The sequence below is a fragment of the Oryza brachyantha genome, chromosome 1, assembly GCF_000231095.2.
Source record: "Oryza brachyantha chromosome 1, ObraRS2, whole genome shotgun sequence".
Taxonomy (NCBI): domain Eukaryota; kingdom Viridiplantae; phylum Streptophyta; class Magnoliopsida; order Poales; family Poaceae; genus Oryza; species Oryza brachyantha.
In genome coordinates, this window is record NC_023163.2 from 2,765,894 (window position 1) to 2,783,660 (window position 17,767).

The window sequence follows — 17,767 nt, forward strand, 5'->3', positions numbered from 1 at the left end:
TCGATTCTCCGACAGCAACATCCACTTGTACCCGCCGCCGCTAGCACCTTCCTTATCTCCATTGCTATCGTATTAGATCTGCGTATCCACCACTATGGTAGGTCAACGACTTTTCTTCTTGTTATTAGATCTATATCATAACTATCCTATTAACCACTAGTTCTAGTGTTGCTACTCTATTAAACCCCAAAGATCTCACGGGATGATTGATGGGGAAGGTTAAGTAGGCACGATATTCCTTTAAATTCACATACTTATTATTGTGGCTATTTTATTGTTATTTTAGACAAACGGTATGTCACAAAGATCTATCTTGTACATGTGTAGTATGTACAATTTTGGGTCATGCATGGCTAGGGTATTAGGTAATAGCCATTTGAAACTTTCTTCGAGCAGCAAGCTGATTAATCACTTGAAAACATGAACTTCAACTCATAGATTCTAAGTTGGACCCTAGAATTAGGCAAAAATCTAGGGTAGAAGTGACAAGAATCCCCTTTCACCAGGGTGCAATAGAATGAATAGATATACTATTTTAACAATCAGTTTTGTACATATTGCCATCTGTTAATTCTCTAGCTCGCAAAGATACCCAGACATGTATAGCTGGCGTGTTAATATGCAACGCTAGCTAGCTCTTGGTATAGCAAGTTATTTTTGTCTGTATAATAGCCTAGGATTCTGTGTAACTGTGCATATAGTGCACACAGCTGTACGTGGCAATGGCCATAAGTAAAAGCTAAGGTGGTGACTGTATTTATATCTCCTGTAATTTTCTCACTAATTTTTATTTGATTTCAGGAGTACAGCTGAGATAAATAAATGAGGTGCCAAGTATGATGGTGTTTTCACATGGAAAGGCAAATAGGTAAGTTATATCTGACGCCTTGCTTGGTTACCATTTCTCATGTCATAATTTGCCCATGATTAACTGACAGCCACAATAGCATGCCAAAGAATAAGATTAGATTATAATCATATTTTGGTTGTCTACCATGCATATGCATATATAGCTACTTCGGCTGCGTTATTTTCGAGCAAATTATTTATCTACTGTTGTGCACGCTTCCCAAACTACTAAAGTGTGTGTTTTTTAAAAATTTGTGTATAGAAGTTCATCATCCCACCTATATAGAGTAGATTTTAAATTTTATAGTAGTTAGTTTCATTATTTATACAATTAAACAGCCACAAAAAAGTCAGATGATTTTCATCAATTAAAAGAACACAGCCAATCATCCAATGAAACAGTTATTTCCACAATTTGGGAATTTGATCAATCCATGAACTCCAAACTGAACTCTCCTAAAAAACATGAAGAAAAAATCGTAAAAGAAATCAGGCAAAATATACAGTTTGTTAAATCTGCCTATGACATCAATATTTCTACTGGCAAAAACTGCAAAACATTCAGCACACTCGACAGCTCTTTCGACAAGAGCCATAGTAGTCTGGGCTTCCTATCATGAAGACTGGATTCCTGTCACACTCACCACTAGCAGCCCAACTGACACATCTATCTTCTTCATCTGTGCACTCATCCTCAGATGCCAGTAATGATTTTGGAGGATCATTTTTTCTCAAATGTATGTGTTTTATGGCTAGCCATTTCTCTCCTTCAAGGACAGGACATTCTTCATATTGACTATCCTGATCTGTTTCTCCATCGGGCCTTAAATTGAACAGCAGGATAGCATTGCCCTTAGCAGGCCGCACTGCATAACCAGCACATTGAGATGGTGCCCCCTCCTCAGCTTGAGCATCCTTCATCTAAAATAATAGTTAGTATTAAGATCTTCTCCCCAAATGAATCAAATCACTTCAAGAAATTACATATCATGCCTGGACTATAAACCAGTGCATTAATTATTCTGAGAAGGTGTTCCAAAAAGTAGGCCTGGTGAGGATATAATTACCTCAGATCTGGGGAAAACAGTTTCACCACCTTGCTTGACATCAGAAAGAAACATGAAAATGGTCGCAAGCCTATTGCCACCACTGCTTGATTTAGGTTCATCCTTGATATTGCCATTTCTGTTCACTACATACTTCAAAAGTTGAATGCTCTCTCCATATTCTGAAGACCAGAAGGAATGTCAGCACCAGTACATGGCACACTAAGGGTCATTGTTTGTTTTTTCTCATTAAAAAAACCAAACAACATATTTGCAAACGAAAAATAATTTATGAATAAAACTTTTATATGCGTGCTCTTAGCAATCTAAAAGCAAAGTCTGAAAAATAAACTATGATGAAGAAACCACACAATCAACTCCAAATTTAGGGTTGAAAATTCAAATTTTAGCTTATAAACATAAGTATGAGCGAAAAGATGAAGGTAAATGCTTTTGTTTTGTTGAATGGGTGATTACCTTTTGGAAGAAAGCTCCATAATGATATCCTTTCCTCAATCTTGGAAACAAGTGCATCCTTCAAGAGTACAACAATATAGGTGTTTAAGTAGAACAGTCCATGGCTAATAGCCTAATAGCAGTTCATACAGTAGATCATAAATTCATTCTTTTACAAAAATTCACGAGTTTAACATCTGCAATAAGGCACAGACCCAAAAGAATGATATAGTAATAGATGTCCGGAAAGATGTATAACTTCAATTTAATTTAACTGCAGGCACATCTAACCATCAAATTACAGGCTAAATCATACATACTAAATGGGCAAATATTGAGAATGAAGGTTTCTTTGTATTTATTTCAATGTGAGAACATTTCCTAAATGATTCTAAAAAACTCATAAAAAACAGAGGGATTTATGCTCACTTGGCTATCAGCTAGGTACACTTTGAGGCTTACCTCAATGTTGTTATAGGAACTATTTCTAGCACCATCAGTAACTACTAAAGATGACTCCATGTTACCACGTGCCTGTGATAATGAAAACAAACGTTTCAGTGGCACAAACACAAATAGTAAGCTGTGATAGCAATGTTACAAAAATTACCATAGTTACTAAGTGGTCGCACTCCATGTCAGAAAGAAAACCTTCATACAAGAAGACCCTATATTAAGGTAAGAAATGGGATTTGCCCACCACGTAAAGAAGAATAAAACAAGAAAGATCTGAAAAAAATAAGATTTTTAAGCAAGTGACGACTCCATGTACATGACTATAAGAACCCATGTTTTCATCATAAGATATGTAAATAGATAAGTGGAAGTGGGACAGATAATCATCATATCAAGCTGAGATAACAGACCTTGGATGCCATGAGAGTCTCTTAGATTTTGAAGGGTCCAAAACAAGCTGTGAGCTTGAAGCAGTTGAGTCACTTGTGGTGTTCGCTATTTTTTCTTGTGCAATACTCAGGTCAAACCTGAAAGGAGTAATACATGAATTAAATCATATAAGTTCTGAAAGAAAAATAACTCAAAACAGTGCTTTCCTCTTTACAACTCAGTTTCCTGTCCTTATCATTGCTTCTTCATAAGCTTCTTTGTAATATATTATACCAGCCCCCCCCCCCCCCCCCCCCCTCCTACAACCAGAAAGAGCATCCAGAGGAAAAATAGAAGTCTCTCCCTTTTCTCATGGTCCTCTACCATTTTCCCCCATCTATGCTCCCCTTCTCCCCTGTCTGTTGATTGTAATCATTTAATTGGTCTGGCTTCAGTTTTATGAAAGGAAATCTCTTATACACCACCAAACGGTTGCCTCAAGGCCCTCAACCCATAAGAAGGATAATCAAATCAATTCAACCAAAGTTTTGTACAACACCAGCATTCTGATAATTCTCTACTGTTCTTTACATAAGACTTTCTGATATGAGCCTAATCCCTTGTTTCCATGATCATAATCAACACAAGATAATCAGGTAACAGCATCCAACATGCAAGATTATAACTTTACACTTCAAAGACATGTTTTTGTTCACTACCACTAGCCTGCAAATGTTCTTCCTTTCTGTGTGGGTGGGTGGGTCAAAGTTACCCACAACAGCAACTGTTGCAAAAGATGTCAACACTCGTGAAGAACCAATCCTGGAAACTGAATCATGCTACCCGTAACACAATCCCTCTATAAAGTCCAAACACAGGTACATTTCTCGGGGACCAAATCCAATCAGAGAGCCTAAATGGAAATAGCAAGAGCAAGAAGAGCAATACCTGCGTGAAGAAGCCATAGCACAAGGCGGTGCAAGCGCCAGGAACGCTGCAACAAGAACCAGCACAGCCCCAATCCCAGATCCCATGATCCCCTCTTCCCCTTCAGCTCCGGCAACCTGGAGCTCTCAGCTCTTCCCCTGAAGAAGAACATCAGATCCGCATCTCTCTCCTCCCTGCATATAAAATTCTCCAAGAACCACCAAAAAGAAAAATCATTCCTTTGGCAAGCGACAGTCTCTGCAAGCCCAGTGGGCCGCATTGCTGCCACGCAAAGGCCCAGCTGCAACACCGGAAGAAGGAGGGACACGATCACAGTCACAGCCTCACAGGTAAGAAGAGCAACAGGACGGATAAAATATTCCAGTTCTTACGACACGACGGCAATGCAGGTCGGTCCTGTCTGCTTACACGCACAGAATTCAACAACAGTTTAAGACACAACAGAGTCCGATAGACACGGCCTAAAATGGCAGGATCGAACTGTTCGCTTTGGGAGTTTTGATTTAGTTCTTGACGACGAGGAGGAGGCCTAAATGGCAGGATTAACTGTTCGCTTCGGGAGTTTTAATTTGGTTCTTGACGACGATGAGGTAGCTAGCAATGCAGAATGATCGATGTCAGGGTGCAGATCATGGTGGCGAGCGACGATGGATGGATCATGGTTTCTTCATGGATGAACAAATCCGTCCAGCCAGTCGCCGTAGATGCCAGTCATCTTCTTGCGGCTGAGGATCTCCAGGCGGGTGAGCTTCCGGCCCTCCTGATCTGGCTGCTGGTGGTCGTCGCTGCCGGCCGCGGGCATGGACGACGCGCCGCCGTAGCCGATGCTGTTGTTGTTGCCGCCGACACGGGAGGGCGGCGCCACCGGGGGCACCGAGTCGAACGTCCTGGGCACGGTCACCGCCATGCTCCTCCGCGCCGGCAGCTCCGACGCCGACGACGACATCGACAGCCTTGACCCCTGCCGGATCTCTGCCCCAAACACACGAGGACGTACGTACGCACGTACGTACGATCGAGTCAGTTGGTGTGTAGCCGTGATCCGCGAGATCCCGACGTGATCGGGCCCGGCCATGCACGCGCACGTGTGGTCGAGCTAGCTAAGCTATGGACTATGGCGAGAGAGAGAGAGAGAGAGAGCGTTACCTGCAGCGGAGACGTGGGGGAAGGCGCACGTCTCCCCGAAATGGCAGGTGCCCTTGTCCCTGAACTCGAAGCACACCTTGGTGATGGAGCGGTGCCCGCCGCCGCCGGAGACGGATCCCCTGGCGAGGTCGTGCACGGCCTGCGCCGCCACCGCCGGCGGCGGGGGCGGGGGTGGGGGTGGTGGTGGCGGCGGCAAGGGAGCTCCCGACGACGCCGTCCTCCTCCACCCGCCGGCGCACGCGGTGAGCGACGGGCGGAGCTCGTCGGAGCCGTGCGCGAACGTGCATCCCCCCTCGTACATGCACCGCCCACTCGACACGAACGTCTCGCACAGCCTCGTCTTGTAGAACAGCTTCTCCGGCGGCTGGTACTCCATCTCCACCTCCACCGCCGCCGCCTTCGCCACCGGCGCCGGTGGCGGCCTCCTCCTGACCGACGGCCCCGGTGACAGCACGATCACGTCCTCCGGCTCCCGGCGGCGGTTGCTCTCCCTCTCCCGCTCCCGCTCCCGCTCCCTCTCCCTCTCCATTCCACCCCACCCCGCCATCACACAAAACCCTAGCCGAGAAGAGCAGCGGAGAGCAGCACAGGAGAGAGTGGAGTGGTGGATTTATAGCGAGATTAAGGCAAGAAAAACACCATCGATTTGGGGGCGCCGCCTCCGTCGCAATCGGGATCGGGTAAGAAGGGGAGGGGGCGTAAACCCAACCCGATCAACCAACCCTCCTTGCTCCAGATCGCTCGAACGATCGATCGCCACCATCGCTTGCCCCCGCTCGCTCCCCCTCGTGCTCGTCGATCGAACCGCGTGTGGCGCGCTCATGGAGAACGTGAAGCTCTCCCACTCTCCCGTCCCGTCCCGTCCGTCCGCCCGCCGCCCCGGCGAGCTTGGGCTGCCTGCCTCGAGCCCCTGGACCACACCGGCGATCTGGGCTTTTGCTAGCTCTCGCGCCGCCGCCACTGCCGCCGCCGCGGCGAGAGGTTGGGCCGTGGAGGCCCGAGTTTGCTCGCGGGCTCGCGAGTTCGATGGGCCGGAGGAATGGCTGTAGAAGTTGGGCCGAAATTGCGATGGGCCTAAAATTTCCTGGGCCTGGATGCTGTGGGTGGTACAGTACTGCGAGTACAATGTGTGGCACGTTGAGTAATCATGAAGGCAAAATTCATCGTGATCCGTTCCGTAGCTGTTCATCATCATTCGGCAGTGCACTGCTCACCATCTTCTCACATGCGTGCAGCGAACGAATCATGCACAATTTGTGCATCGATCTCACACAGGACAAGGGCTACCACTAGAATAATGCAGCTGGTGAAAAGAGAGTTGCAAGAAGCTCGATCTTTTGGACGTTGTTTTTACGGTCGCTCGTCTAAAAAATACTTCTCATCTCTCGGCGTGCAACGAATCTAGATCAAGATTAAACACAAACTAGCAATCGGATTCTGCCGTATCTAGATTTATAATATTGCGTTTTTATATTTGAAGACGGAGGGAGTATACAAACCAACAGAACATGCGCACCTACTTTAAGCTACTACCTCCGTCCAATAATTATTTTCTTTTTCGTTTTTTTTCCAACCATTTGTTTTATTTAAAAAATTTGTATAAAAACTTAAAAAAAATTATCATCTAGTAAGAATAAAAATATTAATCACAAAAAAATTTCAAATAAGACGAAGACTCAAAATATTATATTAAAAAACTAAAAATGATCTTATTTTGGAACGGAGGTAGTAAGCTTTAGCTCTAACTACAATAATAGAGCAACTATCGGGACTCCTTTAGATCAAAGAAATTTCAAAGGAAATTTGTAGGATTTTAATTCTTAGAATTTTCTCAAATTGTTTCTTTGCTTCATGTGCCTCAATTCCAAAGAAAAACAACCATGAGCTACCTCATCTCTCCCTTTCTCTCTATAGCAATCTGCCAAAAAAATCCTCGAAACACACAAAAGTACTTGCACATCAATATATTAAGGAAAAGGGTTTTGCTACATGCTCAAAAAAATAATTTCACTAAAATTTCTATGACATCCAAATGATCAAAGTCTAAAATTCATATATTTTGAAATCCTGTTAAAATGTGGAATGTGTAACATTGTATTCCTCTGTTTTTCTTATTAGTGTGTTTTTTAAACCGTATGTCCAAAAGAAACCCTCAATCATGGGGTTCCTTTTCTATTTTTCACTAAAAATATTTAAAAAAAATAAAAAAAATCCAATCGTGGAGTTGATGTTGCGCTCGATATATACTCCTAGTTGATTGGATTAAGCGAATCACACGTGATGAGTAGCCTTCAAAAAAAAAAAAAAGAAGGGAATCACACGTGAATGGCCACTGCTACCACTCCATTCCGATTCGTCTAATCGAGGAGGAAGAGAAGAAGAGTCCACGGATGGATCGGGTGAGAGATCACATCAGCGCACGTACGCCGCTGCGGCGAGTGACCGGTCGATCGATGGATGGCTACGCGTGCACATGGATGGACTCATGGTGCTAGCTAGCAGTAGAGTTCTTGGAGGTGACGGGTCGGGTGGCGCCGAGAGGGTGGAGACAAGCGACGACGCAACCCATCGTATCCGGAGCTCTCGCGCAGTCGCGCTTCGCCACTCCAGTTCGCGCTCTGTTGGTGCGACGACGACGGCGTACGGCCGGCGCAAGCGCAGCTCCGGCGAGCGAGGCCTATGCAAATGCAATGCACCTGCCTCTCTCTCTCTCTCAACCTCGATCAGTCTCTCGATCCGATCCGGTGTGTCCATTTCTGTCTCGCGTTTTCGTTTGGTAAATTGGTGATGATGCTACTCTCGATTATCAGCGCCACCTTTCTTTTTCGCTACGGCCTATACTTATAAACTAAATTTTAAATTTTTAATATTAAATTTAGAGTTAATTTTAAAATTTTGTTCATTATATTTTAATTTTAAAATTTTGTTCTTGAAGCTAAAATAGGGTAAGTTCGCTGTTAGAGTGGCATAATTTTCGTAGGTTTGACAAAATCTGACCACAGTCCAAAATTAAAAAAATAAACATAATCATATTATTATAGTTATCATTGGTAATGTCAATTTAATAGACATGGTCCAATTGTCAAATTCATCTTCGAGAGACCACATTGGCCCCTAAAAAAACATGTTTGGTCACTTGGTGAGAGGAGAGATGTGGGAGTACTAGTGTACTCCTACACGGTAACACGCAGATCCGGACAGCACAAAGTATATAGCAAAGGCAGGCGGCACAAGAAATTGCGTGCAGCAGCGAGGAGATCGGGCGAGGTGCAAAGCTGCAGCTGCAGCAGCACCGATCGATCGGTCGGTCGACCGAGCCAACTGGTGGGGGCTCGATCTCGATCGTGCTCGTGCACGGGTAAAGTAGCCGACTAGCCAGTCAACCCAAGGCGAACTCCCCTCCCCTCCCACAAACCGGATCCTCTGCCTTAAATGAGAGGATCCGTGTTGCTAATGTTACTCATATACACGGTGTAGTCTATATGTCAGTCTCAGTGTCTCTCTGATTTTAAGTCAGAGAAACCTCTTCCCTCCCATAATACCCAGCTACTCTAGCATCACTTTTCTCAAACGCGAGAGTTTAAAGGCTATGGATCTATTACCTCCTTCTTTTAGCTTTTAATTATATTTGTAAGCTAAAATTTAAATTAGAATTAATTTTAAGATTTTTATTTTTAATCAATTTTTAATCACTATGGATATATATATATATGTTTTATTTATAAATTATTTTTTATTTATAAATATGCCGTTTGTTTTTTAAAAGAAAAGTAAAAAAATTAGTCATATATGTTAGTGACCGTATCATGGAGGATGGACGGACGAACGAACTGCGCACGCGTGCGCCACGGCGCCATGAGAGCGCCCCCGCCGGCCACCCAGCATGCAGGCCCCGCCCCATGGCTGCCTGCCTGCCTGCCTGCATTGAATGCATTGCTGCTACCTTCCTCCACTCACGGCCACTGCAGCGTCAGTGGCTCGGTGCCACTCACCGAGAAACACAAGGGAAACTGTTTTTTTTTTCAGCACATGTTATCCAAGTAAGTGTTAGATTCCATTTGAAAAATACGTATAATGTAGATTAAGTTGTTGTACACACACGGATATGTAAGTTTAAATTCGATTTTTTTGTGTATAAAAGAATAAATATAACTATGAATATACATGTGTTATTCAAGATTTATTTTATATATTTGCCACAACGTTAAAATTTGAATTTTGGAAATATACGAATGCGGAGTGATCTATAACATATATTAGTATATCTTATCGAGTTTTTCAAGTTTTCTTCCTTCGGTTTAAGATCATGTCGGTTTTGAACAACAACACAGTTACTAAAATCAATGTTTACCTGTAATTTTCTATTATATATATATATATATATCACCAAAAACTACTCTATTAAAGTATTTTCAAGATGTTTTCAAAACAAATAGTTTAAAAGTTATTAATAATCGCAACATTTTTTTAAAAAAAACGACCGGAATTAAGCAGGAAATGCTAGAATCATGCCCGAGAAAAAAACGGTTTATTTCTTCAGCTACCAATACTTCATTAGTACTCTGTATGTACACTAATCTGCCATCTAATTAAATGATTAAGCAAGAGCCCAAGACGCATCACGCATGGCAACCCAGTTGTTCAGAAGTACTCGAAGTGATCGTCGGGTCGGTAGCTGTACGGCTCCTGCCGCTCCTTCTTGCTCATCATCACCACCTTCTTCGGCACCGGCGCCGGTGCCGGCTTCGGCTTCGGCGGCACCTCCGGTGGCCGGATGGACCTGACGAGCGCCCAGTTGACGCCCTTGAAGAAGGGATGCCTCTTCACCTCGGCGGAGCCCATGGTGCTCCCCAGCCGCTTCTTGGGGTTCTTTGCCAGGAGCTGGGTCATCAGGTCCTGCGCCGCCCTCAGCTCTTCCCACTCTCTGCCGCTCGCCGCCGTGGCGCCGGCGGCGGCGCCGGCGGCGAGACGTGGGAAGGTCACCGGCTGCTTGATGATGTTGATGAGGGTCTTCTCGTTGCTCTCGCCCTTGAACGGCGTCCGGCCGTACAGCATTTCGTACATGAACACGCCCAGCGTCCACCAGTCCACCGCGCTGCCGTGGCCCTGGCCGGAGATCACCTCCGGCGCCAGGTACTCGTGCGTGCCGACGAACGACTTGGACCGCGCCGCCACCGGCTCCACCACCACCACCTCGGGCTCCGCTGCCTCGCTCTCCTCCTCCTCCGAGTCACCGCCGTCGTTGGCCGCCGCCGCCGCGGCGCCACCGGCGCACTCCTTGGCATGGTGGCACTTGTGCACGCCGCGGAAGATGCACGACAGCACCGGCTGGATCGTCGGCGGCACGCACGACGACGGTGGCGGCGGCGCCGCCTTGCCGCCGCCGGCGCCCTTGGCCGGGCGGAGCAGCCTCGGCACGACGTCGCACTTGAGGGAGAGGTCGAAATCGGAGAGCATGATGTGGCCGTCGCCGCGCACCAGGACGTTCTCCGGCTTGAGGTCCCTGTACACCACCCCCATCATGTGCAGGTACTCCAACGCCAGCACCGTCTCCGCCACGTAGAATCTGCCACACACACACATGACACAACGTCAAGTCAACTCGTTTTCAGCAACATCAGTTCAGTCTCAGTCTCCGTCTCCGACAAAGGTAATCTATGTACAGTAGGAGACTAGGAGTGTTAACCAAAGATTCTTTCTGTGTTTTCTCCCCTCCTGTATCAAAGCTTAAGCTGCATTGCACTTGATTAGCACCGGCTTGGGTTAAATGGAATCATTAGCTAAGCATGAACCATGAAGCCCAAGTGGTTCCAACAAATCTGTTTAGATTGGCACGGCGAGACAAAAAGGACCTTGGTGAAAGCACCGATGCATGCACATGGAAAGACGATCACTAACCTAAAGCTGGGGCTAAGCTTTTGCAAAAGTGACACTGAAACAAAGCTTGACCCTGGAACAGAACTTATCTTTTTCTCCCCCACGCTTCAGATATTCAGCCGTAGTGTCGAAAGAAAAAAGGCTAGACTGTTATTTTTCCTTGATTATTCTCGATTTTTTTCAGTTTTTACGTGTATATTTTTAAAAGTGCTAAACAGTGCAATTTGTAAAAATTTGTAGAAGTTCCCCATCTCACATTCTAAAATAGATTTTCAGATTTATAGTAACTAATTCTATCGTTTATATTATTAAATAGTTTATAAAAAAATCAGATGATCTTTCATCTTACTTTATCTTTTACCTTTAGCTGAAAAATGATACAGTAGTAACATGGATGGGTGGGCACGCATGCAGACACGTAAGAGGTGTAGGCTATTACCTGGTGGAGGAGATGGAGAATCGCCGGCCGGGCTGCCGCTGCCGGGCGACGTGCAGGTCGCCGCCGGGGCAGAACTCCATGACGAGGCAGGCGTAGTGCGACGCCTCGAAGTCGGCGTACAATGTCGGCAAGAAGGGGTGGTCGAGCGTGCGGAGGATGTCGCGCTCCACCTCCGCGCGCCGGAGCTTCTTCCTGAACGCCAGCGCGTCCTTGTCCACCACCTTCATGGCGTAGAGGCAGCCCGTCGACCACGGCTCGCGCAGCCGGCACAGGTAGACGTTGCCGAGGTCGCCGCTGCCCAGGCGGCGGACGAGCCGGAAGTGCTCCAGCCCGACGCCGCGGCCGCCGGCGCCAGCACGGAGGCGCCGGATGGCCTCCCACTCGGCCTGGTTCGCCTTGTGCGGCTTGTACCGGCACGACGAAGCCGGTGTGTCGCCGCCGGCGCCGCCCAAGGAGCGCACCGACACCGAGCTGGAGCTGCCAATGTCACTGATCCAGCTCCGGCGGGAGTCCGGCGCCGTCAGCGACGACCGGCTACTGTCGTAGTCGGATTCTTCCTTGATGGCAGCCATCTCAAACCGGCTGCAGAGAATTTCTGCAAAGAAGCAATGCAGTGCAAATGCAAAAAAAAAACAAGGAGGCTATCAGTTAGCTCCTCTCTAACTTCCAACTCTCTATGCTATATAAGCAGCAGCTGTTGTGACCTTGAGCATGGATGGCAAATGGCATGGCAAGAGCTCAAAAGACTTTAAAGCCACACAGTCCAGCTTTATACTGTAGAGTATCAGCTTACCAAGTATATAACTATTCTCCAGGATCTAGAGTTTTGATGTCACCTTTTTTTTTCCTCCACTTGGATGGATGATTATGTGCAAACAATCATTACATCATTGGACCCCCAATGCTAGTTGGAACTACCTGGCTCAAGTGTCCACAAGCAGCTGCACCAAGTAAAAGCCAAAGCAGTAAGTATTACATGGGTAGAAGTGTAGTATAAACAGAAACTAGAGGGGAAATGGAATCATGCTATGAACAGTGAAGTGTAAGCATGGTGACATTTGCTTTATGCCTGGATGGAGTCACATGAAGAGGAGCCAAGGGGCAAGCAGGTTGCTTTGCTATTAAAGAAAGATATAGATAAGTAAAGCATGCAGTGAAAGTTACAAGCACTGCATGCTTCGCCCGTGCAGCAGTAACGCCAAACTGACTAACCTCATAACGGCTGAGACTAAAGGAGATGCTTCCCCTTTTTCACCTCTCTCTCTCTCTCTCTCTTTTGGTGCATACCTGCAAGGGCTCATCAGCTCATGTGAATCCATTTAGTGGCCACGTCGCTCACATATCAGCTGCCAGCCATCTTCTTTCTCCCATGCCTAGATGCCGCCTGCCTGCGGAGCCTCTCTTCTATCAGCTGCGTGATTCAAGTTAACAGCAAGGCTAGAACAGCATCAGGTCATGTCTTGTTCGTGATAACTGTCCACTTTGAATTTGAACCATGGTTAGTGCTGATTATTGGAGCAAGAAATTTTTTTGGTGATATTGCAGCAAGCAAGGCAAAGCTTTGATATGACCTATATGCACCTGCAAGAAACGAGACAGTTAGATGAGAACAAAGAGTATATGTACCAGGAAAAAAGTTCAAATGTCATGTCAGACAGAGGTAATCAGTAGTAGTTCAGTTCTCTACTATATAGCGTAGATGGACCATGATGTTTCATTTGCCCAGATTTCCTATGCCTTTTTATAGTGTGTTTTTGCTTCTGCCAGTACAAGCACAAGGGCCATATGTCATACTTTCGTCGTATCAGGTCAATGTTTTGTACAATCCTGTCTGTTTATCACACCCTGCATGCACAACAGCACAAGGAGCAGGAATCACTGGAGACATTTGCAAGTGGGATTGTGGGAACATTCAAAGCCCACATATCTCGATGGCAGATCCTGCCTCTAACACAGTGCTCAGTCACTTTGCAGAAACTGCATTGCGATTGCAAACATATCAGATCATAGTTACTTACGTGGTTATTAGCAGATGCAAGAGTCCAGCACTCCAGCTAACAAGTTTATGTATGTATCAGTAGCCACAAAACTCTTCACTAAGTGCAGCACATACATGTAGATCCCTGCATAAGGGTAATTGTTAGATTAGAATAGTCGATCAAAGATAATCAACAAACTAATCAACCACACATGGCAATTAACACTTCACTCTATCGAGAATAGTTTAAGGGTCAAGGAGATCAACTGAGCTATATAGACTTATAGATGGAAAATTAGTATAAACAAAACAACAAGAAAATGAACATGAAAACTCGAGCTCTATCTCAATTCCTACTCAAGGGCTATTCAAGGGAGTCATGCCTGGACTGTAACAATGCAAGCCTTGAAGTTAAGGCATAATATAAACCTGTGAGATACTGTTCAGAACATCAAATTATATTGTATTGTCCAAAAAAGCACAATAATATTATGCAGTATATACAGTACAGTGGCAGTGAATCACTATCTAGTGCCGCTTTTTACCTTGGAGATCGAAACCACTGGATAGCACAAGGAAGAAAAGGGTTCTTACTGTAAAGCATAGCCCATTGGAATCATTGCCAAACGAGTCCAATTCAAAAAGGTTCAGATCGGGATGAAAAAAGTTTTGTTTCCCGCAATTATGCCAACACTGCAGATAGCCAGATACTACCATTACCCATGGCTTGCAGAAGAGCTCTAGAAAGGAATATGGCCTCACTGCAGGTCCACAAACAAAAGGTAACAAGACAATAATAGAAGGGAATATCCATAGGAGCTGTCTAATCAACAGGATAGTGACATAGACTAAACCTCTCATTCAGGATGTTAATTGATCGTGGCTTGCCCGCCACCGTTCACCTGTATTAGTATAACGGCATGGATCATTGCTCACATAAAATGAAATGGAAAGATGCATTTGATCATGGACAGCTTGAGCAAGCAGGTCCCAGGTTAACAGTGCATAAAGTTTGTTTTTAGTGAGGGCACAACAGTTATTTGCAAAAGGACTTGAATAATTAGAATCATACTGTCATGGACCAGCACTGTAGCACGTGAGCATCAGTGTTCACTTAGCAGCACATTTCCGGCTTTGTCTGGGTCGGCGGTCCACCACAGAAGAATGTCTCAATTGCAAGCAGGTTTAGAGGTATGCTTTGCCTACCAACTCATATAATATTCAGCGCTCCTACCCTGAGGTCCCATTTGGTTCGAGGTTGGACTAATCAGGTTAGCTGACCTTAACCAAGGGGGTTAGCCGTTAACTACAGCAGTTCTTGAGCTTTGGTGACTAAACTAGCCGATTCAAAATATTTTTTGAATGGGTTAATTTAGTTTAGCGCCAACCATCCTATTCTGTTTTCTGATCGAGTTATGCTCTGCAACAAACAAAATGCGTGCCATCACGTTAACTTGCCTGTTCTGACCAAGAGGTATAGAGGAGTGAATAGGAGGCACCTGTGTTGGCAGTCTAAGGCCCCGTTCGCAAGTGACTAAGGGGGGTAAATTTTTCCTCTTTTTCCGTGCGCACGCTTCCCAAACTACTAAATAGTGTATTGTTTGTAAAAATGTTTTATATGAAAGTTGTTTAAAAAATCATATTAACCCATTTTTCAAATTTACAAAAGCTAATATTCAATTAATCATGTGCTAATGGTTTTCCCCGTTTTACGTGCGCTGACTAAGCTGGCTAGCTTGGTCGCTTGCGAACGGGGCCTAAATGTCTAACAAATTTTTAGTATACAGATTTATTTTAGATCAAAAGGACAATGCCCCAGGAATAAGATATGCACGACCACAAAATCTTGTTTTTCCTCTCTTCTTGCCAGGGGAATGGCAAGACATAGTCAAGCATGCAATAGAATTGATGGGAAAATGTGATATTCAACAAGAGGAGACACTGTATACGCAGACCACCTCACGTGAAGCTTCTTTTCTTGCTTTTGTCCAGCAAACAATCACCGGTAATTTGGCCATCATGAGAAACAATTTTGCATTATGTTGTTTCAATTATCCATTTTCTCTGCCATGGAAATGGAACAGGGGGGAGAGAGAGAATAGTTGAGACAGTTAAGTCAGGAAGGGTTAAACATTTGACCAGGCTAACTTAATCCTGACAAACTCTTCGGCATTCAAGCCAAACCCCTAACTTGTCCACTGAACATAAACCAAATACAGATAGCACTATAGTGCAAAATATGCAAATGCAACATCCCCTTACCATATATTCACGTTGTCGAATAGCAGTGGACTACTGGACTGTGAAAATAATATTAATACTGTGAAAATAATATTAATACTTAATAAATGAAAACATTGCTAATTGTATTCAAGGTATGCAAGAAAAGGTACTTTGGGCATTTTTTTTGAAAGATCACCGGGGGAGATACTTTGGGCATTTTGGCTCAATGTCCTACCAATGTTTTGGTAGTGCCAAATCCTAGGTTAATTTTGGCACTTACCAAAACTTGCCTAGGTTTTGCTAGTCTGGCAAGAGTTGTTAACCATGGGCTTCAATCCAAACAATATAAGTAATTTAAGCACCATTGAAGTTACCCAAGAATTTGGCAGGGCACACTTTGGTAGGTTGGTAGCAATACAAAATGGCGCTTCACTCCAGAAGGACCACCCTTCTAAGTTCTAACTAATAGAGTAAATCAGGCTTTGCAAGCATGACTATATGTTGTCTCTTGCTGAATGGAAGTTGTTAATGAGGTAGTAAAAAGAAATTCTTATTAAAAGGAATAAATTGGGGCCTAAGTCTATTCCGCCACTGTAAAACCAAATGCATCAGCACTCATTCTAAATATGGTGGAGCACCAGAAATATTAATTTGTGATCATTTTTCATATGAGAGAAAAAAAAGTTGTTTTACGAAAGCTGAAATAAATTTGTGAACTCAATTACCTGAAATCCTTGCACAATGAACCTAAAACTGGGAATGGTATAGAGCTAAAAACAATCATTCCTTTAAAAGAACATGAAGTATGATTCCTTCAACAGAAGAAACACTTCTTTAGACTAAAGAAGAAGCACTTAAGAAGTGAAACTTACATGGCCTTTACGATGGTCTCATGTGGAAACAAGATAAGAAATCTCACTTAACCACACTCAGAGATGTAAACTAATCATACGCTGTAAAAAAAATTCTAGTGTTCCGTCCTGTCTAATCTACATTAGCTGTGTGCTTTGTGCACACCCCTGTACCAGGTTCTGGTTGTTAGTAATTGGACAGCACTAATAGTCTAATAGACTGATACTGCTAAGTGCTAACAGCTACACAACAAGGACAATTAAGAGCAATATATAGCAGCTTCGCAATGATACCCTGCACACACATATTGAACCAGTTTTGATCTTTCGATTTTCGTGACTCCGCTGTTTGTGCCGTAAATCGTTAGGTGATTCTATATTGGTCAAAGAAGAAAAATAACAATCACTAGAGTCTATCTATATAGGCCCCGTTTGGGATAGCGGCATAGAGGGATTGAAAAATTATATGATTTTTATAATAGCTATTAATCTCACCCATCCCATACTATAAGACTTTATGGTCTTATTTAGATTGTGTGCTAATAAATCTAGACACATATACAAAGTATATAGTATAAATGAATCTAAACAAATCGAGAAAGTTAATGGAGAGAGTATTAGAGGGTATAAACGAATAATTTAACTACATTAAAGTTTAAAATTGCTTTATGAAAATCGGATGAAGACAGATTTTTTTTTTTACAAAGACGCACAGTTTAGCAACCACCGTGAAAATCCAAAATGCATACTCAAAAAAAAGGGCCATACTGTACCAGTGATGTGAGGCACGCCCATGGCGCCAGCCCCCATGGATCACACCGCCTCGGCCGACCGCCGGAGTCGCCGGGAAAGGCGGACGGAAACCCTTTCCCCCGCCTCATCCTGCATCAAATCAGCACCGACATCACCGGGATTACACGAGATACGAAGGCCACAGAAACACCAACGATCCAACTGACTAAGAGCCCGCGGAGGGGGCACGCGCAGGCCAGAGCACACACCCTGAAGGACGCGGCAACCGAAGTTAGGTTAAAAAAAAATGCCCTCCGCGCGGGAGATGATCGCCCGACGACCTGCCGGCCCCTCCTCCTCGCCGGCGGCGGCGAAGCAGCCTCGCCGCCGCTCCGAA

The 17,767-nt window shown here is 44.6% G+C and overlaps 3 protein-coding genes across 8 annotated transcripts; all 3 read right to left on the bottom strand.

Annotated features, from left to right (window-relative positions):
* Nucleotides 1-1,193: 1,193 nt before the first annotated feature.
* LOC102711192 (probable prolyl 4-hydroxylase 6) lies at nt 1,194-4,284 on the bottom strand. Its single transcript, XM_006643754.2, has 7 exons — nt 4,125-4,284; nt 3,218-3,334; nt 2,962-3,019; nt 2,814-2,885; nt 2,373-2,430; nt 1,917-2,077; nt 1,194-1,770 (listed from the first exon to the last, which is right to left on the bottom strand). The coding sequence occupies exons 1-7, from the start codon at nt 4,208-4,210 to the stop codon at nt 1,411-1,413; spliced, it is 912 nt and encodes a 303-aa protein (XP_006643817.1). The 5' UTR covers nt 4,211-4,284; the 3' UTR covers nt 1,194-1,410.
* A 190-nt stretch (nt 4,285-4,474) lies between these two features.
* Nucleotides 4,475-5,817, bottom strand: LOC102709044 (zinc finger CCCH domain-containing protein 1-like). The gene is made up of 2 exons (XM_006645490.3): nt 5,271-5,817; nt 4,475-5,096 (listed from the first exon to the last, which is right to left on the bottom strand). The coding sequence occupies exons 1-2, from the start codon at nt 5,815-5,817 to the stop codon at nt 4,792-4,794; spliced, it is 852 nt and encodes a 283-aa protein (XP_006645553.2). The 3' UTR covers nt 4,475-4,791.
* A 3,916-nt stretch (nt 5,818-9,733) lies between these two features.
* LOC102709328 (protein kinase PINOID 2) lies at nt 9,734-17,731 on the bottom strand. 6 transcript variants are annotated; one of them, XM_040520046.1, is made up of 10 exons: nt 17,640-17,731; nt 17,412-17,520; nt 14,419-14,466; nt 14,159-14,325; nt 13,605-13,709; nt 13,274-13,431; nt 12,874-13,167; nt 12,291-12,527; nt 11,587-12,181; nt 9,734-10,836 (listed from the first exon to the last, which is right to left on the bottom strand). In XM_040520046.1, the coding sequence occupies exons 8-10, from the start codon at nt 12,313-12,315 to the stop codon at nt 9,912-9,914; spliced, it is 1,545 nt and encodes a 514-aa protein (XP_040375980.1). In that variant the 5' UTR covers nt 12,316-12,527; nt 12,874-13,167; nt 13,274-13,431; nt 13,605-13,709; nt 14,159-14,325; nt 14,419-14,466; nt 17,412-17,520; nt 17,640-17,731; the 3' UTR covers nt 9,734-9,911. The 6 variants fall into 6 exon arrangements, with proteins under 6 accessions (XP_040375980.1, XP_040375985.1, XP_040375988.1 ...); XM_040520051.1 differs by lacking the exon at nt 13,274-13,431; XM_040520054.1 differs by having other exon boundaries at nt 12,380-12,527; nt 12,874-13,431.
* Nucleotides 17,732-17,767: the final 36 nt, after the last annotated feature.

Excerpts from the sequence above, each read along its gene's own strand:
- LOC102709328 (XM_040520042.1), bottom strand. The coding sequence starts at position 12,315 with ATGCCATTTGCCATCCATGCTCAAG. Across the intron at positions 12,182-12,290 it reads ATTTGCCATCCATGCTCAAG|AAATTCTCTGCAGCCGGTTT; the intron begins GTCACAACAGCT and ends GCTTCTTTGCAG. Across the intron at positions 10,837-11,586 it reads TTCTCCATCTCCTCCACCAG|ATTCTACGTGGCGGAGACGG; the intron begins GTAATAGCCTAC and ends TGTGTGTGGCAG.
- LOC102711192 (XM_006643754.2), bottom strand. The coding sequence starts at position 4,210 with ATGGGATCTGGGATTGGGGCTGTGCTGGTTCTTGTTGCAGCGTTCCTG. Across the intron at positions 2,886-2,961 it reads GCGACCACTTAGTAACTATG|GCACGTGGTAACATGGAGTC; the intron begins GTAATTTTTGTA and ends TCATTATCACAG. Across the intron at positions 2,431-2,813 it reads GTTCCTATAACAACATTGAG|GATGCACTTGTTTCCAAGAT; the intron begins GTAAGCCTCAAA and ends GTACTCTTGAAG.
- LOC102709044 (XM_006645490.3), bottom strand. The coding sequence starts at position 5,817 with ATGGCGGGGTGGGGTGGAATGGAGAGGGAGAGGGAGCGGGAGCGGGAG. Across the intron at positions 5,097-5,270 it reads CCCCCACGTCTCCGCTGCAG|AGATCCGGCAGGGGTCAAGG; the intron begins GTAACGCTCTCT and ends TGTTTGGGGCAG.